This window comes from Ornithorhynchus anatinus, chromosome 8, assembly GCF_004115215.2.
Source record: "Ornithorhynchus anatinus isolate Pmale09 chromosome 8, mOrnAna1.pri.v4, whole genome shotgun sequence".
Lineage (NCBI taxonomy): Eukaryota > Metazoa > Chordata > Mammalia > Monotremata > Ornithorhynchidae > Ornithorhynchus > Ornithorhynchus anatinus.
Window position 1 is genome coordinate 51383696 of NC_041735.1, and position 26204 is coordinate 51409899.

General features: G+C 43.5%; 1 protein-coding gene across 1 annotated transcript in view; it reads right to left on the reverse strand.

The window, feature by feature from the left end:
- The window catches only part of TOPAZ1 (testis and ovary specific PAZ domain containing 1), a 61246-nt gene extending 40163 nt beyond the window's left edge, over window positions 1–21083 (reverse strand). The window contains exons 1-7 of the mRNA XM_029071404.1: window positions 21002–21083; window positions 20660–20893; window positions 15646–18127; window positions 7528–7598; window positions 5148–5275; window positions 1940–2004; window positions 517–656 (exon numbers count right to left, since the gene is read on the reverse strand). Of these exons, the coding sequence (XP_028927237.1) occupies window positions 517–656; window positions 1940–2004; window positions 5148–5275; window positions 7528–7598; window positions 15646–18127; window positions 20660–20893; window positions 21002–21083 (3202 nt within the window). The remainder of the gene's footprint in view (window positions 1–516; window positions 657–1939; window positions 2005–5147; window positions 5276–7527; window positions 7599–15645; window positions 18128–20659; window positions 20894–21001) is intronic.
- Window positions 21084–26204: the final 5121 nt, after the last annotated feature.

Genomic DNA, 26204 nt, shown 5'->3' on the forward strand with positions numbered 1-26204 from the left:
AAGTGCTTACTGCATGTCAGGGACTATACCAGGCACTAGAGTAGATACACACTAACTAGGTTGGACACTGTCCATGTCCTACTTGGGGCTCGTAGTCTTAATTCCCTTCTTACAGATGAGGTAACTGAGGCCCAGAGAAGTGAAGTGACTTGCTCAAGGTCACACAGCAGATGAGTGGTAGAGCAAGGATTCGAACCCAGATCTTCTGACTCCACAAGGCCACGCTGCTTCCTAATGCAGATTGACAATGCACGATTTCACGATTACTCCAATCAATACTTTCGGACAGAAATCACAGCATAAAGCAGGGTCCAAGTATAGTTTTCTGATTTTGTAAGGCTCAGGAGTAAGGGGAACCACTTCATTATATCATGCCCACTGATTTCAGACTTTGCTCCAGGGAATCATTTCTTCAAGAATGAAAAGGTGTCTGTCTCTCTCTCTCTCTCTTTCTCTCACACACACACACAAACACAAAACAAACACACAAAAAACCCCCCACGATTTGGTACCAACCATTTATCCAGGGTTTCAGAATTGTGTCATCTTGATGAGATTTTAGAGTCATGCAAGGTATCGCCAGATTTGGAGTTGTTATATATGGAGATGTTACCTGATGGTCACTAGCCATACTCTCAGCATCTTGAGCATCTTTGCTAAATTTTAGACGAAAAATATACATAAGTAAAATAATATTTTACGAGTCTCTATGCCACAAATAACTGAATAAACCCATATGCTATCTATATAGACTACACCAGCTTTTCTCTAGTATTTAATATAGCATTCTATGACTGGTCAAATAATAAAAATGCTTATTATTGTTTTTTGTTCAATTTCAAGGCTGACACAATCTATTTACTAACAATGAATACTCAAGTCGAATTGCAAGTATCTAGTTTTTCTAACCAGTTCCTCTCTTAGTATGGCCTGATTCCATACCCTCTATTAAAATAAAAAAATCAAAACTAATTAGGTATTCCTAAAAATGCACTCCAAATTATACCTTGTTTTTTATATGGTACTTTGATTTTTCTAAAGTGATTCATACCTAATATCAAAATTAACATACAGTGAGATAACAGCTTTAAGATTTTACCATAAAATCTCAAATTATATTAAAATAGATGTTTCTAAAATATGTGGTCATTTTTCAATTGTCCATATTAATCAATATATATAGAAAGAGCATGGGCCTGGGAGCCAGAGGACCTGGGTTCTATTCTTGGCTCTGCCACTTGTCTACAGTGTGACCTTGGGTAAGTCACAACTTCTCTGTGCCTCCATTTCCTCAAAAGCAAAAGGAGGATTCAAAACCTGTCCTTCCCTCCTACTTAGACTGTGAGCCCCATCCATATGGGACAGGGACTGTATTTGTCCTGATTAACTTGTGTCTGCCCCCAGCTTGCTTAGAACAGTGTTTGACACATAGTATGTGCTTAACAAACATCATAAAGTGGGGAGATTAGAGATTAATTGGTAAAGAACTCCTAGAGGAGATGAGACTTCAAAAGATCATTAAGGATGAGAAGAGCAGTGTTCTGCCAAATATGAGGGAGGGAGGTCCCAGGAAGGGGGGAGAAGGCATGAGCATGAGACTGGCAGCAGTTTGCAAGGAGCAAAGACTACTAGCAATAAAATTAGTAGATATCTGGAAGTTTATCTTCCATGTTCCATAACTGTTAGTTTAAACTCCTTTCTTCCTGTAATCTTCAACTCACACTTACACCCTAACCAGATGACCACTAGATCCCATTCTGAAAAACACTGTTTTACACCTTATTTCCCAAAATTCTCTGACATTATCAAACTGAGACCACTAATCCTACAATAAGCAGAACCAAAAATATAATTCTGCCCAAAGGTATATTAGTAGATTTATTTAAATAATGCTATGCAATAATTTGAAAGTCTCAGTCTTAAGTGTCACAACACAAACCTGTTTTCTTCTTCGTAGATATTTTCTTTTTCTTCTTTTATAAACACTTGGCCTGAAAATCTGCCCTGTAAAAATAAGACTGTGGTTTTGAACAGATTTACAAATATTACTGAATTCTATACTGATCTCTTACGAGCTACATCTAAAACTATTTACAGGATCCAATATTAAAGCTGACAACTGCCTACCTAAACTCTAAATATTTTGGCTCTGTGGCCATTTACGACTGCTGAGGTATGTGGAAAGCCTTTGGCCAGAGGAGTTTGAATTCTACTCTGAAGACTGAAGTGGCCAATCAGCCAAAATAATTGTCTGCCTCTGGTAAAGATTATATTATTGTTGTTAATAATTATAATAGCACTTGTTAAGCACTTACTATGAGCCAAGCACTGCAATAAGCACTGGGATAAATACAAGATAATCAGATCAGACTCAACCACATGCCACAAGGGGGGAACAGATTATGTAGGAGGAGGATTTAATCGCCATTACAAATGAGGAAACTGTGGCCCAGAGAAGTGAAGTGAATTGCCCAAGGTTACACATCAGATAACTGGTGGAGCTGGGATTAGAACTCAAGTTCTCTGACTCTCAGGCCAGTGTTCTTCCACTAGGCCACACTGCTTCTCATTAATGCACAAATCCTGTAAATAGATAGGGTTTACAATGCAAAAGGACAACTATGTCACGCTGCCAACAGTTCCCACACAACTCAGATGACGAGCCCTCAGGTGCCACTTCTCTTAGGGTTGCAGCACGCTGGTGGGTTGCTAACTGCATGAGCTAGGAGCTGACGCAAAGGAAGCAACTGGCTCAGAACAGGGACAAATTAAGTCAACTGTCAGAGAAGATGAGGCCCAAAGACTGTATTTTGCCTACTCAACTCACAGCAGTTGATTTCCAAACTTTAGCTAATCAAAGATAATGTGTGGAAGTAAGCTCCTTGTGGGCAGAAAGCATGTCTATCAACTCTGCTGTACTGCACTCCCCCAAGCCCTTAGTACAGTGCTCTGAACCTCGTTAAGTGCTTAATAAGTAGCACTGACTGACTGATCATCTTTTAATATTAAAGTGGCAAGTCAGGGCTGAAATGCGATCTCAGCCCCCTCAACCATTTAACTCTGCTTCCCACTGCCATTACTACAAGAAGTAGAAAAAAGGAAAGCTAACCTCTGTGTCCCTTTCTTCCCCTTAGAAATCATACTTTGGAGACATGGAGACAGCTCAGAACACTCCGTTGGCTCTCATTCTAATTTAAGCAAATGAATCCCTTTGGTCCATTTACCAGGGTAAATGAAAACTAAACAGCAATCTAGGGATAACAATATAGCTTAAAAATAATGTTTCTTTCATTATTGGGGTTTTTGTAAGTAAAGTTAAAGGTTTTGCATATCAATACATTTTTTTCAAGTTTAAACACCAAAATTATTTAGAATTAATAGCAAACTAAGTATGACAAGATGAGAAGCAGCACGGTCTAGTGATCAAGATCGGGCCTGGGAGACAGACAGACTTGGGTTCTAATTCTGGCTCCGCCACTTGTCTGCTGTGTGATCTTGGACAAGTATCAGTTCACTTCTCTGTGGCTCAGTTACTTTATATGCAAACGGGATTAAGTCTGTGAGCTACCTGAGGAACAAGGATTGAGTCCAAACTGATCACCCTGTATCTTAGTTCAGTGCCTGGCTCATACTAAGCACTTAAAACACAATTATGAAAACAAACCACCACAAAAAAGCTAGTTTCTCAATCTTTCATCCACTTCTCTACTCCAGCCTTAGTGTTTTTTATCATGTAGCTACACATTGGTTTTTGCAGGGGAATAGCTGACCAATCACCTGTTGCAGCAACGATTCATACTGCAAATACATTTAATGCTGCTTCCAGAAACCAAAACAGGGAAGAGAGAAGGAAGCTTGAAAATCTGTAACCCTGCTACCAAATGAGATGATAAGGGGAAAAAAATGCCCTTTAAAAACTAAAAAAAAATGAAAAAACTTCTCTAGCAACAAAAACTATTCCACTAGATATTTACCCTGACTAATGGCTGTATAGATCACTGAAGCTGGCAACAATCCCAAGGCAATTGGATGTTATTGGGTTGCTCTGAGACTCTGACTTTTGGCCAACCCTTTCTATACATTTACAGAACTACTATGCCAAGATATAATGTAAAAGTAAATCTTAGGAATAGCAATATTCAGGCTTCCATTAGAAAAAAAAACTGTGGTCAAGGGATTAAGGAGAAAGAGGAAGGCTGCCTCAGAACTACACTTCTCCAAATCATCTAGCAAGCTAGGAGGTGGCCCTTAAATTCAGGTCAGGGTGTCCTGGAGATCTCTGGGTTCCTTCCATATGCTGTCTATGAGTACCTCCCTTTGGAACAAATCTGCCTGCTTAAGGAATACTGTAAAAGTAATGAGCGTGTGTGTTTACAGAAGCTTGTGCATCTAGGAATATGATGCAGTTTGGATTTGGTTTAGCTTCTCCCTCTTCCCGTATTTTAAGATTAATTCTTTCTGGATCTCTGTTTGGAGTGTTTTGGGGAGCCTGAAAGCACTGCAGATTTCTCTCTCAAGGCTCTGCAAATTTTCCCCCATAACCCAGAAAGGCCATCTAGGGTTGATTAGCATGTGGATAATTGCTGCACTCCTACTATGGCTAGTAATAAGATTCTTGGACATCACAAAGGGTGTGGAATCATACAACCCAAATGAGGTTGACCATGGTACAGTTATAAAATGAGTGCTCTCTCAAACCAATGCTGTGCTTGCTATATGATTTTTAGCATTAGAGGAATAAGAGCAAAAATCCTCTTCTGCTCATTTCAACCAGTATGTGAAGGAGAGAGAGGTGACACTATTTGTAGGGGTAGCAGCATGACCTACTGGATAGAGCATGGGCCTGGGAGCCAGAAGGACTTAGGTTCTAATCTCAGCTCCAGCACTTGTCTGCTGTGTGACCTTGGGCAAGTCACTTCACTCCTCTATGCCTTAGTTTCTAAAATGGGGATTAAGACCATGAGCCCCATGTGTCTGATAATTTTGCATCTACCCAGTGCTTAGTACAGTGCCTGGCATGTAGTATATGCTTAAGAAATACCATAAAAAAGGAATATCCTTAATGCAAAATTTCTTAAAAACATGGAATTTAATATCTCCACTTCTTGAGTAAGACAAAAAAACCTTTAAAATTATTTCTCTGGTACCTTTTCATCCACATCTGAATCCCTTTGGTGTTCATCTGAGTTTTCTGCTTTTTCATCCTCAACCGTCTCATTAGGAAGTCCTCCAAAAACAGTTTGTCCAAGGGAAGAATCATACATTATATTGTTTGCTGAAAAATAATAAGCAACTTAAAAGACTTCCATGATAAAATATTATAATCAAATTATATAAAGACAAAAACATTATTGTGCAATTTAAGAACCTGCTGGTAGAAGGTTCAATGCTGGGTCAAATTTTTGAAAAATGGAAAAATACATTCAAATGGCACAGCAATTTTTTCCCCATAAGAAGTTTGATAGGAAGTCAGATATAGGACTTGATAATGAATCAATATAGTATGAATAATTTAATTCACAATACACAGATTAAAGGCTGATCCTAAATTTAACAGTGTACCACTTTTTCATTAATTTTTATAGTAGCAGTAATAATATTGCCATTGGCTCTAGAGTACTCACTCAGTTCGACCCCTCCTACCCTAACTCTCTGATCTCTTTCTACAGCCCAGCTTACACACTCCATTCCTCAACTGTCAGTTTACTCATTATGCCTCGATCTCATGTCTCTCGCCGCAGTCCACTTTCCCAAGCCCTCCTTCTGGCCTGGAATTCCCGCTCCTTCCATATATGCCAGAGTACTACTCTCCGCACCTTCAAAGCCTTATTAACATCACATCTTCTCCAAGGGGCCTTCTCCATTAAGCACTCTTTTGCCTGGCTCCCTCTCCCTTTTGTATCATCTATGCGCTTGGATCTGTGACCTTTGGACACCTGATATTCACCACACCCTCACCCCCACAGCACTTATGTACATACCTATAAGTTATATATTTTAAATTATTTATTTATATGAATGTCTGTCTTCCCCTCTAGACTGTAAGCTTGTTGCAGGCAGGGAGCATGTCTACCAACTCTGTTATATTGTACTCTTCCAAGCACTTACTACAGTGCTATAAGCACTCAAATACCATTGCTGAGGCTGATGACGATATTTGGCTGCTTCGTGACTGAAATGTGCTTGGAAAAGCACAACAAAAGAGATTCACTTCTCTCCCACAAGGAGCTTACAATCTAATGGGGAGAAAGGCATAACAATACTTCAATAGTGGAGCATTAGTAAGAACAAGAAACAGAGAGGGAGTAGAGCAAATGAGTCACTACAAATAAATCATACAACTGGAGGTACAATTGAATTTATATATGAAAAAGCACAGAAATCCTGAGGATAGGCATAAAAACCTAATTGCTAGGAGTTACTGTTGACCTGACAACTCAGGATTTGGGAATTGATCAGGGACAGTTTGCTGGAGGAGGTGGAACTTTAGGAGGGCTCTGAAGATAAGAGGCCTGAGGTCGGGGCAGAATTAGGGTAATGGGGATTTCAAGTTGTAGGAACTGCAAGAGTAATGGGCTAGAAGGTGGGCTTAGGAGGTGAGCTTGAATGAAGTGAAGAGTGTAAACTGGGAGGTAATGAGTGAAGACAGTCAATATGTAAGGATGGAGTTTTGAAGTTGGTGGTATGGAGTTTTTATTTGATGTGCAAGAAGAAAATAGCCATTGGGATTTTTGAACAATGGAGGGAGACACTGCTCTGAATCCCGTTTTAAGAAGATGATTTGGGCAGATGTGAAATACAGCCTAAAGGGGGGAGAAAAATAGAGGTTGAAGACTAAGCAGAGAGCTGACACAGTAGTCCTATTGGGACGTGATAAGTGCTTGAATCAAAGTTTTGTCTGTTAGGGTGGAGAGGAAGGGACAGATTTGAGGAATCATTTGGAGGAAGAATTGGCAGTTTGATGGAATATGATGGCTGAAAGACAGTGAGGATGGTGATGTTACTGACAGAGAAGGGAAAGATGGAGAGATGGAAAATTAGACCGAGGGGTTTGAATGTGAAATCAACGGTCAAACTGGGTTCTCTAATGCAAAAAAGAAATAAGCTTACTAGAAAAAATGTATATGTACGATGGACTGAATTATAACTGTGCTAATGCACTTTAAATTTGTAAAAAATTTGTGAGAATTTTTAAGAAACAAAGAGGCGGAAATTTCAAGTTGGCAGGCTCCAGAGTTCCTTGCCATGGTTCAAATGTATTTAGGGAAAAAACTACAAATATAGTATCTTCTGTGACAATCTACCATTTTTAAAAATAAAGGTTGAAAAGCTTATTTGAATACCAACTCTGAAGTACACAAACCTCAAAGAATAAAAAATTGATGAATATCTGAAAAAAACACTGAATATTAAATTTATTTAAACTTTAATAAAAAAAAGTGAAAAACTAATGCATTACAACACAGAGAATAAACTGTTTTGCCTATATCTGAAAAAAACTACAGTACTCATCATTTTTACTCTAACCTGTTGGTAATGAAGCTCCAACATTCATTTCTGACTTCACTTTTCCATGTTCCTGAATGAGAAGGTTTTTACTGTAAGGCAAATAAATATATTTGAGAATTTATTAATCATAATTTCTAATTCACACACTTAGTGATACACATATTAGTTCTATTAGTATACATCAGTCAGCAGTGAAAATAGAGTTCATTATAGCCACACTCTATATTGGGGCTTACTCCACTAACCAATACACATGCTTTTATCTCTTATGCATATTTCCCCATTTAATTCTGCCCAAGATTTTTTTTTAACATGACAGCGTTTACATTTAAAAGTGCTCTAATAATTGCCAGCCTCGCCGACTCCACAGTCTCATTAGTGAACTGAACCCAGTGACCTTAACATTGGCAGTGCTAGAATAAAAAAAATAATTTTTAACATGGACCACCAAGACACAGCATGGCGATATCTGGAAAGTTAAAGAACGACAAATGCCATCCTTTGTGAACGACTGCAGATTCAGAGTTACCAATGCTACCTACCAGGCTACCTAAGAGCTTACAGAAGAGAGATGCTGGAGCACTTTCTCTCTTCAGAGCAACATCACTTAAATATTGAGTTTTCAGTCACTCACGCATTCCTAGTCCCACAGCCACAAAAACAGACTAATAACCCTATATTTGCCTCTAAAGCAAAAGGTCTTTGCCACCATGATATATCTGTTTCCAAACTGTCAGATATGGGTACTGCTCGATCCATACACAATTTGTCACACTGATCATCTGGAATCTTTAAATGCTCTAGTGGGAGGAAAGCCAAAACGTGGGGGGAAAATGTCATTATATGAAATGGAACTGGAAAGCTAAGTAGCTTCTGTTTAGGGAGGGTACCAAACATCAGCTCAGTCATCAATACTATTTTCCTCACTCCATATAAGAGCAATACACTAGGATTCACCCTGAATAATTGCATTTCATTAATTATATTCTCCAGCAGTAGGACTTTGCAGCATAAGCTGAAGGTCACTGCAGCATCTGCATCTGTACAACTGTACAGCAGAGCTAACAATACAACCAATGTATTCTCAAGTACCATCTAAGCCACCAAGACAATTCAATATCATGTTCCTGCAAAACAACCACCAAATATCTGCAATTTCAGCAGCTCTTTTGAAAGACCCACAGGCTACAGTCACTCAAAGCTTGGGAGGCTCCCCGCCAGGAACTGCTGTATGCTCATGATTTGTAAACTGTTATGGGCATAGAAGGTATCTGCTAACTCTTTTGTATTGTTCTCTCCCAAGCACTTCATATATGCTCTGCACACAGTAAGTGCTCTCTAAATACCACTCTTGATGATGATGACTGCTCTTCAGGAGCATATACAAGAATACTTGCAGAGGATGCAAAGTCAATCAGTCATTCTTATTTACTGAGAGCTTACTTTGTGTAGAGCACTGTACTGAGCGTTTGGGAGAATACAATAAAACTGATACATTCCCTTCCCACAATGAGCTCACAGTCTAGAGGACTACTGTGAAGTACTTCACAGAGTCACCATAGGACCTTTAACAGCAGAAGAATTTAATCCCCATTTTACTTCTCTGCACGTCAAGTACCGGCCCAAGGTCACACAGCAAATGGCAGAGCTGGGATTAGAATCCAGGTCCTCTGACTCCAGGCCTGTGCACTTTCCACTGGGCCACACTGATTCCTTTGCCTCCACCCCTGCTCTCATCATTCCTAGTCAGCTTGCACCTGCTTCCACCTGCTTTCAAAATCTGTCCCATTTCACCTGTGCCTCTGATCCCATTCTTTTACCCCTTATTAGAGCACTTGCTCCCACTTTTCTTCCCTCCCTGACCACCATTTTCACAGCTCACTCTCCAGTGGCTTCTTCCCCTCTGCTTTCAAACTTGCCAACGTGTCTCCTATCCTAGAAGAAAAAAACCAAACACCTCTCTACCCCACAGTACGATCCAGTTAATTACTCCATCTTCCTCCTACCATTCCTAACCAAACTCCTTAAAGGGTTGCTGGCATCCATTGCTTTTATTTCTCCCCAACTCCCTCCCTCAACCCTCTAAATCTGGTATCTGCCCTCTCCACTGAAACGTCTCTCTCCAAAGTCACCAATGATCTCCTCCTTGCCAAATCTGACAGATTCCACTCTATCCCAAACCTCCTTAACCATTTGGCAGCCTTTGACATTGTGGATTGTCCCCTTCTCCTGAAAATACGATCTAAACTTTGTTTTACTGACACTGCCCTCTCCTGGTAACTCTTTTTAAATTATTATTATTATTGTTGTATTTGTTTGGGATTTACTATATGTCAAGCACTATTTTACTATATGTCAAGCACTATTCTAAGGGCTGGGATAGATACAAATTAATCAAGTCACACACAATCCTTTCCCAAATTGGGTTGACAGTCCAGGTTTTCAGTCACTTTTCAGACAGCTCTTCCTCTGCCTCTCTAGCTCTGGGGCCCCTTCTATTCTTAATCGACACTCATGCCCTCAGGGAGCTCATCCACCCTCATGATTTCAATTACCATCTCTATGTGATGACTCCCAAATCTACTTGACTAGGCCCAACATCCCTCCTTCTTTGCAATCTCACATTTCCTCCTGCCTCCAGGACATCTCTACAAAGATGTCTCACCGACAGCTCAAGCTCAACTAATTTCAAAACTGTATTCCTGTTTTCCCTCCCAAACTTTCTCATCGCTGTTGACAACACCATCATCCTCCCGTTCTCCGAAGCCCACAACCTTGGCATTACCCGACTCCACTCTCTTCTAGACTGTGAGCCCATTATTGGATAGAGATTGTCTCTATCTGTTGCCGAACTGTACTTTCCAAGAGCTTAATACAGTGCTCTGCACACAGTAAGCACTCAATAGAACGATTGAATGGATGAATGAATCCCAATATTTGGTCAGTCACCAAATCCTGTTGGTGCAACCTTCACGTCTCCAGAATCCTCTCCTTCTTCTCCATCCAAGCTGCCACCATATTGATCCAAGCACTTATCACAGGCCGACTCGACTAGTGGATCCATCTCCTCATTGATCTTCCTGCCTCCAGTCTCTCCCATCTCCAGTCCAAATCTCACTCTCCTGCCTGGACCATTTTTCTAAAATAAAGTTTTGTGCACATCTCCCCATCCCTCAAAATTCTCCAATGGTTATCCATTACTCTCTGCATTGAGCAGAAACTCCTGATTATCCACCACTCTTTTTTAATGACAATCTCCTCATTGTGCTTCACTCCAGCCATCGATCTCCTGCTCACACCTTCCCTACCTATCTGGCCCCCCACCCTCTTTCATATCCAGAAGACCACTACCCTCTTCAACTTCAAAGCCTATCTGAAATTGTATCTCCTTCAGGAGGCCTTCTGACTAACCTCTCATCTCCTCAACCTAATTCCCCTCTGTACAATGCCCATTCAATACTTACACATCACTCAAGCCCTCATTTCTTATGCACATCCCCTCCCCTTAACAACACTTACCTATTTATCTTCAAATTCTGCTGCTTTCCTCTAGACGTAATTTATTTTAGTGGGTTTCCCCTACTAGACAAGTAAAATCCTTGACTCGTCCCTCTCGTTCACCCCACACATCCTATCCGTTACCAAGACCTGCTGGTTTCACCTCTACAATATCGCCAAGATCCGCCCTTTCCTCTCCACCCAAACGGCTACCTTACTATTACGGGCTCTCGTTATATCCCGGCTAGACTACTGTGTCAGCCTTCTCTCTGACCTCCCTTCCTCCTCTCTCGCCCCGCTCGGGTCTATTCTTCACTCCGCTGCCCGGCTCATCTTCCTGCAGAAACGATCTGGGCATGTCACTCCCCTTCTTAAACAACTCCAGTGGTTGCCTATCGACCTCCGCTCCAAACAAAAACTCCTCACTCTAGGCTTCGAGGCTCTCCGTCACCTTGCCCCTTCCTACCTCTCCTCCCTTCTCTCTTTCTACCGCCCACCCCGCACGCTCCGCTCCTCCGCCGCCCACCTCCTCGCCGTCCCTCGGTCTCGCCTATCCCGCCGTCGACCCCTGGGTCACGTCCTCCCGCGGTCCTGGAACGCCCTCCCTCCTCACCTCCGCCAAACTGATTCTATTTCCCTCTTCAAAACCCTACTTAAAAATCACCTCCTCCAAGAGGCCTTCCCAGACTGAGCTCCTCTTCCCCCTCTACTCCCTCTGCCATCCCCCCTTTACCTCTCCGCAGCTAAAGCCTCATTTTCCCCTTTTCCCTCTGCTCCTCCACCTCTCCCTTCCCATCCCCACAGCACTGTACTCGTCCGCTCAACTGTATATATTTTCGTTACCCTATTTATTTTGTTAATGAATTGTACATCGCCTTGATTCTATTTAGTTGCCATTGTTTTTACAAGATGTTCTACCCCATGACGCTGTTTATTGCCATTGTTCTTGTCTGTCCGTCTCCCCCAATTAGACTGTAAGCCCGTCAAACGGCAGGGACTGTCTCTATCTGTTGCCGACTTGTTCATCCCAAGCGCTTAGTACAGTGCTCTGCACATAGTAAGCGCTCAATAAATACTATTGAATATTGAATAAAATCTTAAGGGAAGGGATCATTTCTACCAACTATATTGTACTCTCCCAAACACTTGCAGTGCTCTGCACAGAGTAAGCACTCAGTTATTATTAATTGATATGGTACTTTCCCAGAATGTAATATAATGTTTAAAAAGTTCATAAACATGCATGTTAAACTTTATAGTTTAGTAAGTAATAAAGATATCTGAATCAGTAGAACTGGCAACTATGCCTTGAAATGAATGGACACAATCCTGAGGGACCAGCTAAATCTGCAGACTAATTTCCCAGATATTTCAGAACCTCTAATTTGCAAATGTGCAAAAAATTCCCTACTACTTTCCAAAAACATCAAGGACATCTCTTAATGCCCAAACACTGCTGCTCTGTGAGGGGTGAGGGGTGGGGAGAGGTGGGGGGAAAATAGCCAGAAATTTCCACTCAAAAGTAATGATCACTCTAGACTTTTGCTCAGTCAGGTAAAACTAGAACTCTAGCTGTCACATGTGATAACCCTTTTGACTTTCGAAGGAGCCAAGGGTTTTTATAATCTTCACAATAACCAATTCAATTAGGGTTAATCCCATAACCTACCAAAAGGTTTAGGAGATTCAACTAGAAGTTTAACTAGGTTTAACTAGACTCTCACTAGACAAATGCTCCTGCCAACTTCCCCACTGTCAGGTTTCTCTTTCTGGAGGAGGCCTGGCCAGAAAGGAAATGAAGGAAGCAAAAAGTGAGCAGAGGGTAGCAATGAATCTGTGGAAAGGTGAAAAGGAAAGAGCTGCAGGGGTGGGATTTCCATGGGGGAAAATCAGAGTGGCTGCTTCAAGGCTACTTGTGTCCTTGAGTCAGACCTCTTCAGACCTGATGAAACTGCAGCAAGAGAGAGGCTAGAAATGGCAGCAAAGGCTGCTCCAGTGGCAATAGCAAGAGAGGCTACAGCACCCCTGCACACACCACCACGGGGAGGCTCACGGGAGGGTAATTCCAGAACAAGTGTTAATCCTCAGGCTCTAGTTCTGCCAGGAAAAGATAAGAAAACTAAGTTTTATGAATTCCATTCCTGGCTCAGCTGTTGATTCACTATAACTAGTAGAGTCATTATATGACTGTACCTGTTTTCCATTCTGTAAAATGAAATTACATTCTCTCCCCACCTGACAAGAGCCTATGAGAACTGTCTACAAAACTCTTTTAACAATATCAAAATTTTCACCTTTGGGTCTGAGCCTGGTTCAATACTTTGGCCTCTGTGGGCATGTCAGAACACAACCGAAATGATGCTCTCTTTATTCATTTCCTCTACCAGACCCACAGCATTTTTGTACATATCTGTATTTTATTTTTTGTATTAATATCTGTCTCTTCCGTTAGACTGGAAGCTCATTGTGGGCAGAGAATGTACCTGTTTGTTATATTATACTCTCCCAAGCACTTAGTACAGTGCTCTGCATGTAGTAAGTGCTCAATAAACACAACTGAATGAATGAAATGATGGGCTGGAGGCTCAACCATCGTTTGATGGGAGAGTCCATTATCATCACCTTATAAGAAACATATTTCTAGTTCAGTAGTATAGCTTATGTTTGTATATGGCAAGGACTAGTCATAAAATCTACTTCTAAGATCTTTTAAAAAAGGCAAACACTTCCATCTGGCCAGAAGCCTAGGAAATAGACCAGATGACCTCTACTCCCATTATTTTTTTCTATATTTTATGTTAGAGCTCACTGTCATAGAGTGGAAGCAGTTCAAATCCATGACATCAAGGAAACGTGCGTGAGGAATTTTGAAACCAACTGAAATCTTTCTGCTCTTACTCATGAGGGAAGAGTTGGAGGGCTGAGAAAAGAACTGGTCTGGGAGAAGCGGAGGGGACCAGATCTCTCCTAAGTTCATAGAGGCGAGGGAGTTGGTTTCTCACACTACCCCAGCCTAGCTCTACAATTCTCTCAGGATCCCCTTAGTCTTTAAATTATTCAGAGTTAATGCAGTGTTACCTTAGGCTAGGTCACCAAAAATCATACAAAATCTGCTAAAAGACATGATGGCCAGAGAACCCATTTTATTTTGAAAGGTTCCTATACATGGACACTCCCCAGTGCTTTACATTATTTCTTGGAACTGTCCCCAACAGTACCCCAGTGATTTGAGCTAATTTGAGTTCTAAATCCTCAGTATCACGAAGAAATTTAAATCCTTGGGAGAGTCACATTTGCCAAACAGTAACAATGTATACTTAGGGAAACCCAAGGAACCATTGTGTTTAATATTAATTTCTGGGTGACAATTTTTTTTCAAAGAAAAACCAGACACATGATGTAAGACCTTCCTCTTAAAAGCTAAAAGTTTTAAATCTCTTGGAATAATGGAAAGCATTTTCTAAGATAAATTACCCTGACTTAGAAAGCTCATGGGATAATGACATATTGTGATATGCAGAAGGTCTAAACTTTAAAAAAAATCATATTTTGTCAGTAACTTAAAAAGTTACCAATTCACCTAACACAAATTTTGCACTGCCAATATACGTGACATAGTCACTGGTAATCTCCTTGTGAACAGGGAACATGTCTAACAACTCTCTCAAGTGACTTAGTTCAATGGCTCTGCAAACAGTAAGTGCTCAATAAACACCACTGACTAAGAGATCCACAGAGTAAGCCAAACTACCAATTTGTATCTTTGAGAAGAATCCTCCAAGAAAGCAGGTGATGCACAGAAATATCATTTTTTATTGCCTTTTTCTATAATGTTAATTTTTATGTCAATTTAAGGCCACAAGTGAGCAAATGAGATTTATATACTTAACTATCTGCCTTGTAAAGAAACGAGAATATTACCTTATGTATGTTTCCATAATTTCATGCTACTTTGTGTATTAAGCCTCTGGTCCTACCAAAGCACTGTGAATAATGTTCTCCCATAAAATTTTATTCAATTTGAAAAACCAATAGGTACCTCAAAGGGTGTGCCGTTGCACAAATAAACGTTTTGTTCTGATGCAAACAAGAACTACCATAAATTTAATCCTAAATGTGTGCAAATATAAGAGACTTTTAATAAGAGGTTGGAAGTGGGAGGATAGCAGTGTGGAAACCTACAGTAGTCTCTATGTGTCCAAAATATACAATTTCTCCCCAGACTTAAATTCAACCCAATAACATTAAATATCTGACTAGGGAATACCAAAATTTGAATAGGAAGGAAAACAGAGCTTCCAATAATGAGACTATAAGAAAACATAGGCCAATAAAATAAAGATAGCTGCTTAAAAAAATCCTAAGAAAAAACCTGAGTCAAAATTCCTCTTAGATATTCCTAAATATACAGCTTAACCTGGGTTAATCAGAATCATTCTCCAAGCAAGAGCTTTTTTTTTTTTGGTAATATTTTTGGTATTAAGACCTGACTGTTGCCCCCAGCATAATATGCAAATACACCTAACTGTATTTCTACTCTGTCAAAAAGGAGCCAAAGAACCAAGAACTTTTGTAATTGACATGACACAGGAATCAAAGACATTGTTTGGCTTATTTTTCTCTGAAATTTTCCTATACCTTGTTTCTGTATTCTGGTGTTCTTCAGAGATATTTAAATTCTGGGGATCTTCAGAAACATCATCTGAAGTATATGGAAATTCATCTTCATGGAGGCCTCCAAAGAGATCAGGGTCATCCTGAATTACATCAATCACAAGAACATCCTCTTCATAAGCTTGACGGATATCTGGAAACTCAACTTTAATTTTTTCAATGCACTTGTATGACTTTTTTCCACTTCTATCTTCCTCAGATGAATGAGAAGAATCAAGTACACAAGGTGCACTAGAAGAGTCAGGTGCAACATTTCCCTTGTTACAATCAGCATCAAAAGCAAGTGAGATACTTTCACAGTTGCGAGTTTTTGCTTCTCCCTCCGGGACAGCAAATAGAGATTTCTGGTAGGATGACTTGAAATCAGTCTGTTTTGGCAGACCCTGAAAATTGGTTCTTGTAGGGTTCTTGCCACACATTTGGTCATTATTATCTTGCACCAGGGTTACTCCAGTCGGAATATAGACAGACTCTCGATTCAAACTTAACACGGAAGCGCTTTCCTTTTTTCTCGTCTGGGGCATTTCCACAGCAGGCAAATTGTCAAGAAGTTCTAGGGGACTACATGTTTCCCTCTTCTGTGATCTCATGTTCAACGTATTTCTGGGCTCCATTTTATTTTTGAGAAAGGGAATTTTGAAATTTGACAAACGCCCTGCGTTTGATGTTTTCATTAAATCTGGAACTGCAAGTGTCTGTTTAACAGATGTTTTCTGATTTATCATTTGGTTTTCATTGTTATTTATACACAGATTATCTTGGAAAGCCAAGGAATAGGGGCAATTTGTTTGCACACCTTTGTTTTTAGTACCTTTTTTTTTATCCATCGTCAGGTTTAGGGTCATTTCCATTAGCTGATCATCTTCACCAGCCTGAGAGACTATTACCTGCTCATTTCTACTCTCATGCTCTGAGTCAACATTTTTAGCCCTACTCATCAATACAGGCATCTTCACGTCCATTGCTGAAGTTACTGAAGCAATATCTGGTGTCGCATTACATGATGTACAATCCAATTTTACTATACTTGTAGTTTCCTTGTTTGGTTCTTTCATGGAGCTATCAGCTAAAAGGCAATCATTTGCATTGTCGTTCTCAAAATGGTCTTGATGTGAGATTTTCTCAGATTCAGAAGGTAAAGCTATCTGCACCTGAAACATACCACTTTTATGACACCAAATAGATGTTCTAGCACATGAATTACAAAACCAAATTCTTTTACCAGTCATCGGTATTGTACGGCGACAACTGAACATTAATTCTTCAGTTTCACTTTGTAAGCCTTCACCTGAAGTGCTCTTTGCAACATGGTGATAAGCAGAAAAATCTTTGTGATAATCAAAGGTGTCAAGTGGCAGTCTCACCATAGGGAAGCTACAGGGAGGTAAGGGCTTCAGGTTTCTATCTTCTAGAACCTTTAAACCAGTCTTTCTCTTTTTAGATAATTCAGGAGTTGTTTCCAACACATTTACAGGGTGTTTTGTTCTTCCTTCTCCAAAACAGGAACTGGTATGATTATTTTTTCCTTCATATTCTTCTGGAGGATTTAAATTGTCATATGAATTTGGGAGCGTGTTGCAGTCCCCCTCTCTCATAACCAACAAATGACTTGCTTTATCCTTGAACTTAGCAATTTTATCTTCGGTGTAAACTACCTTTCGCATGTGCAACACCAACTCACTGGATTTGTTCACATTTGAAAAATTACTTTCAAAGGCAAGTTTATCTATTTTTTCAGTCCATTTCACCCTTTTCCTGTGCTTTCTTACGGTATTTCTCCTCGCTTCATTTGAATGTTTATTCTTTTCATTGTCAAAGCAGGAATACAACCCACTATTTCTACCGTGGTATGTTACCTTCCCATACCCTCCACTTCCTTCAATTACCTTAGCGGTATTTGTTTCTGGAAATGCTGCTTCTGCTAGCAAAAGAGGATTACCACGCATGCTACTTTTCTCCATAACAGCAACATTTCCTTTCTTGACTTTTTTGGCATTTTGTCCTAGGCCCATGTTTCTGAGTCCTATTTTGTAACTAAGGCCATTTCCATCACCAGAATCCTTATTGAAACCAAAACGATTAGAACCTTGTAATTCCACAACTGGAGAATTCGCTTCTGCAGATGGCAGGCGGTTACAAAAATGTTGTGAATGCTCCCTCCACTGCTCTTCAGAATTAACTGCAATACTGTGAATAGTCTCATTTGCATTTTGTTTGAGAGTAGGGCTTTCTACATATTTCATCCTTGAAAGCCTAAGTCTTCTCTTATTAAAATGGGTCGAGCCTTCACTGCCAGAGGATTGCCTGTAAATCCTGCTTGGAAATCCATTACATTCCATTATTTGGAGAGAAGCAGCCGTGGTTAATGGCACCTTCCTGTTACCATCAATCCCTGTCAGTTTGTCATTCTTTTCATTTAAGCCTTCTTTAACTTTTCTTTTTTTCCCTGAGTCAAAGAAAAAGTCAGAAAACCGAACTTAAAATTGGGCCTAATGTGACCTTTTGATATTTCTTTCTTAAGTGAAAAGGTGTGTATGAATAAAATCCATTCTGGAAAATAATTTTGACCTGTCAGCTACCCAGAAAGGTAAGGGTTATGGAAGTCAAAGGGGGAAAGGGGCTTGGGAAGTTTGGGATGGTGAAAAGGGCAACTTGGATGGTTGGCTTCAGAGGGACAAGATGAAATTCATTCATTCAATCATATTTATCAAGCGCTTACTGTGTGCACAGGACTGCGCTGAGTGCTTCGGTCATCCTATCTCCCTCCTACCCTTCCTTTCCAAACTCCTAGAATGAGTCGTCTACACTCACTGCTTTGAATTCCTCAACTACAACTCTCTCCAGGAACCCCTCCAATCTGGCTTCTGTCCCCTCCGCTCCACCGAAACTGCCTTCTCAAAGGTCACCCGTGACCTCCTTCTTGCCAAATCCAATGGCTCCTACTCTATCCTAATCTTCCTCAACCTCTCAGCTACCTTTGACACTGCTGACCATCCCCTTCTCCTCCACACTTTATCTGACCTTGGCTTCACGGACTCGGTCCTCTCCTGGTTCGCCTCTTTTCTGGCCGTACATTCTCGGTCTCCTCCCCCTCTCATCCTCTAACTGTAGGAATTCCTCAAAGGTCAGGTCTTGGCCCTCTTCTGTTCTTCATCTATACTCACTCCCTTGATGAACTCATTCGCTCCCACGGCTTCAACTATCATCTCTATGCAGATGACATCCAAATCTACATCTCCTCCCCTGTTCTCTCCCCCTACATCCAGGCTTGTATCTCCTCCTGCCTCCAGGACGTCTCCACCTGGATGACTGCCCGCCACCTAAAACTCAACATGTCTAAAACTGAGTTCCTTATCTTCCCTCCCAAACCCTGTCCTCTCCCTGACTTCCCAGTCACTGTGGAAGGCACCACCAGCCTTCCCGTCTCACAGGCCCGCAACCTCGGTGTCATCCTTGACCCAGCTCTCTCATTCACCCCACACATCCCATCCATCACCAACACCTGCCGGTCTCGCCTTCACAATATCACCAAGATCCGCCCTTTCCTCTCCATCCAAACGGCTATCGTGCTGATACAAGCTCTCATAATATCCCGACTGGATTACTGTGTGAGCCTTCTCTCTGATCTCCCTTCCTCCTGTCTCTCCCCACTCCAGTCTATTCTTCATTCCGCTACCCAGATCATCTTCCTACAGAAATGCTCGACATGTCACTCCCCTCCTTAAGAACCTCCAGTGGTTGCCTGTCAACCTCCGCACGAAACAAAAACTCCTCACCCTTGGCTTCAAAGCTCTCCATCACCTTGCCCTCCTCCTACCTCGCCTCCCTTCTCTCTTTCCACTGCCCACCCCATACACTCCGCTCCTCTGCCGCCCACCTCCTCACCAACCCCCGGTCTCGCCTATCCCACCATCGACCCCTGGCCCACGTCCTCCCGCTGTCCTGGAATGCCCTCCCTCCTCACCTTCGCCAAACTCACTCTCTTCCCCTCTTCAAAGCTCTACTGAGAGCTCAGCTCCTCCAGGAGGCCTTCCCAGAGTGAGCCCCCCTTTCCCTCTGCTCCCCGTCCCCTCCCACCCTCAGCTCTTCCCCCTCCCCTCAGCACTGTGCTCATTTGTATATATTATAACCCCATTTACTTTGTTAATGAGGTGTATATCTCCTTGATTCTATTTATCATGATGATGTCTTGTTTTTGTTCTGTTCTCTTTGGCTCTGCTGTCTATCTCCCCCCGTTTAGACTGTGAGCCCATCATTGGGCAGGGATGGCTTCTATTTGTTGCCCAATTGGACATTCCAAGGGCTTAGTCCAGTGCTCTGCGCAAAGTAGGTGCTCAATAAATACTATTGAATGAATGAATGAGAGGGCAATGGAACAACGGATACATGGCCACAGGGTCTGGGATAAAGATGGGGATGGGTGTGGGGGGGGTGTTGGGGGTCGTTGTGTAGGGTAGTGTTGGGGTGTGTGTGTGTGTAGGGGAGTGTTGGGGGGTGTGGGGGGGGAGGGTGTTGGGGTGTGTGTATAGGGGGTGTTGGGGTGTGTGTATAGGGGGTGTTGGGGTGTGTGTGTGTAGGGGGTGTTGGGGGTTGGGTGTGTGTGTGTAGGGTGTGTGGGGGGTGTGTGTGTGTGTAGGGTGTGTGTGTGTGTAGGGGGTATTGGGGTGTGTGTGTAGGGGGTATTGGGGGGTGTGTGTAGGGAGGTGTTGTGGTGTGTGGGGGTGGGTGTAGGGTGTGTGTGGGGGGGGTGTGTGTGGAGGGGGGTGTTGGGGTGTGTGTGTGTGTGGAGGGGGGTGTTAGGGTATGTGTAAAGGGGAGTGGGGGGGAGGTGTGTGTGTGTTGGGGGGTGTGTGTGTGGAGGGGGGTGTTGGGGTATGTGTAAAGGCGAGTGGGGGGGGGAGGTAGGTGTGTGTGTGTGTGTGTATGTGTGTGTGTGTGTGTGTGTGTAGGGGGGTGTTGGGCCGGAATGACTTCTTACTGAGCTTCGGTGACGGCGTTGGGCGCTTCTCCTCCTGCTCCTGCTCCTCCTCCTCCTCCTCCCTCGACGCCTCCTCCTCCTCTAACCTAGCCGGGTCCAAAGCCGAGGGTCCCGGCCGGTCGTGGGTCCCCGGGGTGGGTGCGGCCCCCGGCCCCCCGTCCCCGCGGGGCTCCGGGCGCGGCGGGCGGGCCCGGCCCTGGCGGCGCCTCTTTCTCCTCGGCTGGTCGAAGGCTCCTTCGTCCAGGCCCGGCGGGTCCCAGGAGAAGGTCCGGCCGGACGGACGGCCCTGCCCCCGGGGCCGGCCCCGCTTGGCCCCCGCCCGCCGCCGCCTCCCGTCCCCGCCGCCGGCTCCGGGCTGCGGCGGAGGCTGGGCCGGGCCGGGGTCCGGCCGGGGGACGACGCGGCGGGGCCGCAGGCGCGGCATCGCCGGGGCGCCCACGGAGGGGCCGCTCCTTAGCCGCGCCTCACGACCGGACGCCGCCCCCTCGCCCTCGGCGCTTCGGCGGGAGGCTCGGCCCGCCCGCCCGCCTCTCCCCTTGGGACCCTCCGCTCCCGCTCCCCGTCCTCTCCGGGCCGTTGACCCCCCTCACCGACCGCCCGTCCGAGGGGCGTCCATGGCGTCCTGAGGCCTCGACCGCTCGTCCCCGCCCTAGGCCACAGAGGCCGCGGCGGCGGGAGGAAGCCGGAAATGACGTCACGAGCAAATGGCGCCTGCTGCCCCTGGGCCTCGACGCCCGCCGCGCCTTTAGTTGCCCTCGTTAATAAAGCTGGTCCCGCCTCCCCGTGAGGGCCCTCATTATTCATTCAATAGTATTTATTGAGCGCTTACTATGGGCAGAGCAGTGGACTAAGCGCTTGGAATGGACAAATCGGCAACAGAGACGGTCCTTGCCCATTGACAGGCGCACAGTCTAATGGGGGGAGACTGGCAGACCAAAACAGTAGCAATAAATAGAATCAAGGGGATGAACATCTCATTAAAACAATAGCAATACATTCATTCGTTCATTCAATAGTATTTATTGAGCGCTTACTATGTGCAGAGCACTGGACTAAGCGCTTGGAATGGACAAATCGGCAACAGATAGGGACAGTCCCTGCCCATTGACGGGCTTACAGTCTAATTGCGGGAGACAGGCAGACCAAAACACTAGCAATAAATAGAATCAAGGGGACGAACATCTCATTAAAACAATAGCAATACATTCATTCGTTCATTCAATAGTATTTATTGAGCGCTTACTATGGGCAGAGCACTGGACTAAGCGCTTGGAATGGACAAATCGGCAACAGATAGGGACAGTCCCTGCCCATTGACGGGCTTACAGTCTAATCAGGGGAGACGACAGACCAAAACAATAGCAATAAATAGAATCAAGGGGATGTACATCTCATTAAAACAATAGCAATAAATTCATTCAATAGTATTTATTGAGCACTTACTATGTGCAGAGCACTAAACTAAGCGCTTGGAATGGACAAATCGGCAACAGATAGAGACAGTCCCTGCCCATTGACGGGCTTACAGTCTAATCGGGGGAGACAGACAAAAACAATAGCAATAAATAGAATCAAGGGGATGAACATCTCATTAAAACAATAGCAATACATTCATTCATTCATTCAATAATATTTATTGAGCGCTTACTATGTGCAGAGCACTGGACTAAGCGCTTGGAATGGACAAATCGTCAACAGAGACAGTCCCTGCCCATTGACAGGCTTACAGTCTAATCGGGGGAGACAGACAGACAAAAACAATAGCAATCAATAGAATCAAGGGGATGTACATCTCATTAAAACAATAATAATAAATACAATCAAGGGGTTGTGCATCTCATTAACAAAATAAATAGGGTAATAAAAATATATACAAATGAGCAGACAAGCACAGTGCTGAGGGGAGGGGAAGGGAGAGGGGGAGGAGCAGAGGGAAAGGGGGTGAAAAGGGGGCTTAGCTGAGTGGAGGTGAAGGGGGGTAGAAAGGCATTAATAACGTTGGTCCTTTGTTCATTCATTCAGCAGTATTGACTGAGCACTTACTCTGTGGAGAGCACTGGACTAAGCGCTTGGAATCTCCATCTGGGCCACAGATAGAAACCATCCCTGCCCAACGGTGGGCTCACAGTTGAAGCGGGGGGAGACCAACCGCAGAGCCAAACAGAACAAAAACAAGATGCATCAGCAAGATAAATAGAATCAAGGGGATGTCCACCTCATTAAGAAAATAAATAGGGTAATAAATACATCGTTAAGGGCTTCCTATGGGCCAAACACCGATCTAAACGCAGGGGTAGATACAAGGTTATCAGGTGGTCCCACGTGGGGCTCACCGTCTTCATCCTCATTTTACAGATGAGGGAACTGAGGCCCAGAGAAGTGAAGTGACTTGCCCAAGTTCACACAGTTGACAAGTGGTGGAGCTGGGATTAGAACTCCTTAGGACCCCAGCTGCTCAGTGGTCTGCCCCATGCCCCCTTAAATGGCATTTCTTAAGCCCTTACTATGTGCCAAGCACTGATCTAAGCGCTGGGGTAGATACAAGATCATCAGTTGGTCCCAAGTGGGGCTCACGGTCTTCACCCCCATTTTACAGATGAGGGAACTGAGGCCAGAGAAGTGAAGTGACTTGCCCAAGGTCACACATCTGACAAGTGGTGGAGCTGGGATTAGAACTCCTTAGGACCCCAGCTGCTCAATGGTCTGCCCCATGCCCCCTTAAATGGTATTTCTTAAGCCCCTACTATGGGCCAGACACTATTCTAATCACTGATGTAGATACAAGACTAACCAGGTAGGACACATGTCCCACATTGGCCTTAACCCCCATCTTACAAATGAGATAACTGAGGCAAAGAGAAATTATGTGCCTTGCCCAAGGTCACAAAGCAATCATGTGGCAGAACTGGGATTAGAGCCCAGGTCCTTTGGACTCTCAGGCCCTTGCTCTAGAGGAGCAGCATGGCTCAGTGGAAAGAGCCTAGGCTTGGGAATCAGAGGTCGTGCGTTCTAATCCCAACTCCTCCACTTGTCAGCTGTGTGACCGTGGGCATGTCACTTAACTTCTCTGTGCCTCAGTTACCTCATCTGGAAAATGGAGATGAAAAACTGTGCGCTCCACATGGGACAACCTGATTGCCTTGTATCTACCCAGCTCTTAGAACAGTGCTTGGCACATAGTAAGTGCTTAACAAATACCAGATCATTATTATTATTATTATTATCCACTAGGCCACTCTGCTTCTGGATTGTTGTTGTTGATGAGTCTGACAATAGTAATCATTCATTCATTCATTCATTCAATATGAGCGCTTACTATGTGCAGATCACTGTACTAAGCACTTGGAATGTACAATTTGGCAACAGATAGAGACCATCCCTGCCCAATGATGGGCTCACAGTCTAATTGGGGGAAACAGCAGAGAAAACAGAACAAAACAGAAACAAGACAACATTAACATGATAAATAGATAAGTGCTTACTGTGTGCCAAGGACTATATACTAAGCGCTGGGGTGAATATAAGATAATCAGGTCCCACATGGGGCTCGCAGTCCCAGTATTTGTGGTGGTCCCAATATTCACGATTGTTGTTGTTTTACATTTGGGTTCCTCCACTTTGTCTTCGGGCCTCTGAGAGAATGGGTCCGATGGCCTTTCAGGGTGGCCTGCGGCACAGATGGAGGAGATGTGTCCAGTTGGCACCAGAGCCTTTCTAGGACGAAGAGTTGACTGATGAGCCACAATATCATCTTACCTCCCAAGTACACAGTTCCTCAAAAGACTGACAATGAAATGTTGCTTCTATCTAAAAATGTACTTATCTTTTTTATGGTATTTATTAAATGCTTATTATATGTCAGGCACTGTTCTAACTGCTGGGGTAGGTACAAGTCAATCAGATCAGATGCGGTCTCTGTCCCACATGGGGCTCGCAGTCCAAGTAGGATAGAATCCCCATTTCGCAGATGAGGATATGGAGGCACAGAGAAGGTAAGTGACTTATCCAAGGCCACCCAGCACAGGAGGCAAGCGGTGGAGTCGGGCTTAGCACCCAGGTCCTCCAATTGGGCACTGGGCAAATCACTTAGCCTTCCTAAGCCTGTGACAGTGTCAGGACTTGATCTCAGGTCTCCTAACTTCATGTCCCATGTTGTTTGCCCTAGACCATGCTACTTAGCTAAAATAAGCACAAATAATGGGCCTCTCCCAATGCTCATCAGTAGTCAATACTAAAATTTAGCAAGTGCTAAACAAATGTTCCAAAGCACTGTAAACTGGGAAAAACATGCAAGGACACTGATGCAAACACTGCTTGCCCCACAAGGTACTTACTCTATAAAACAGAAGTGGGATGAGTGGGAAGATAGCAAAAGAAAAAATACCAGTCAACCAATAGTATTTGTAGAGTGCTTACTGTGTACAGAGCACTGTACTACATCTGTGAGGGTACAATACTACAGAGTTGGTAACACGTTCCATGTCTACAAGGAGCTTAAAGTCGAGAAGGGGAGACAGACATTACAATGAACTATGGATGTGTCCATACGTGGGAGAATATCAAGTGCTTAAAGGGTACAGATTCAAGTACATAGACAACGCAGAAGGGAGAGGGGGGTAGGGTAAAAGAGGGCTTAGACAGGGAAGGCTTCTTGGAGGTGATGTGATTTTAGTAGGGCTTAAAGACCTACTTAGAAGGGGAAAGAGTTCCAGGCCAGAAGAGGAACATGGGGAAGGGTGAGCCAGCAGTGAGATAGAAGAGACTGAGGTACAGTGAGAAGATTTATTAAATATTTAAAAAACACTCCCTCCCCCGCCAACCATCATGGGGCTGGAGCTGATGCATCTTGTGAGGAGCTCCCCCTTCTACCTCCTCCCCCGAGGTATTTTCTGCTATGCCAGACTCCTTTTCCTTCCAGAAAACAGGAGGGGCCATCCCTCAGTACTAGGGAATGGACCAGTCATCAGAAGCCCTCCCTCCCGATTGTCATGCCTTATCTGCCCCACTGGGGTGGTCTATAGGGGCACTAAGAGCTGCACTGAGGGAGAAAGGGGATGCTTGAGTGCTGGCAGTCACAGAGCCAGCAGCGATACCTTGGAGCTCAAAGTCCCCCATCAGATACACTCTGCTTGTTGACAGAATGGAAGCAGCGGTGTGGTACCTATTTGGATTCCCAGTTTAGCCCCATCAGTCATCGCTCTGAGTGGAGGACTTGAATGAAAAAATACATTACTTGTACCATTAACTGACCCTAGAAATGATGTGCTGTTGACTTGCACTCATAGCGAAACTTTTACGGACCCTCAATGGAGAATTGTCAGAGGGATGCTCTGGTCATTTATTACTACAACTACAGGGTATCAACAAAAACCATCACAACTACTAAGCCTGGAATATGAAAGCAAGTGTCCAAGACGGATTTATGGTTCAAGTAATCACAGTTAAAAAGGAGTAACACAAGAATCGAACAGGTCATGTGTAAGAGAGATACCTGTGCTCTCCCAACGTACCTGAACCCTCCAACAGGCACCTGCAGCAAAGTGGG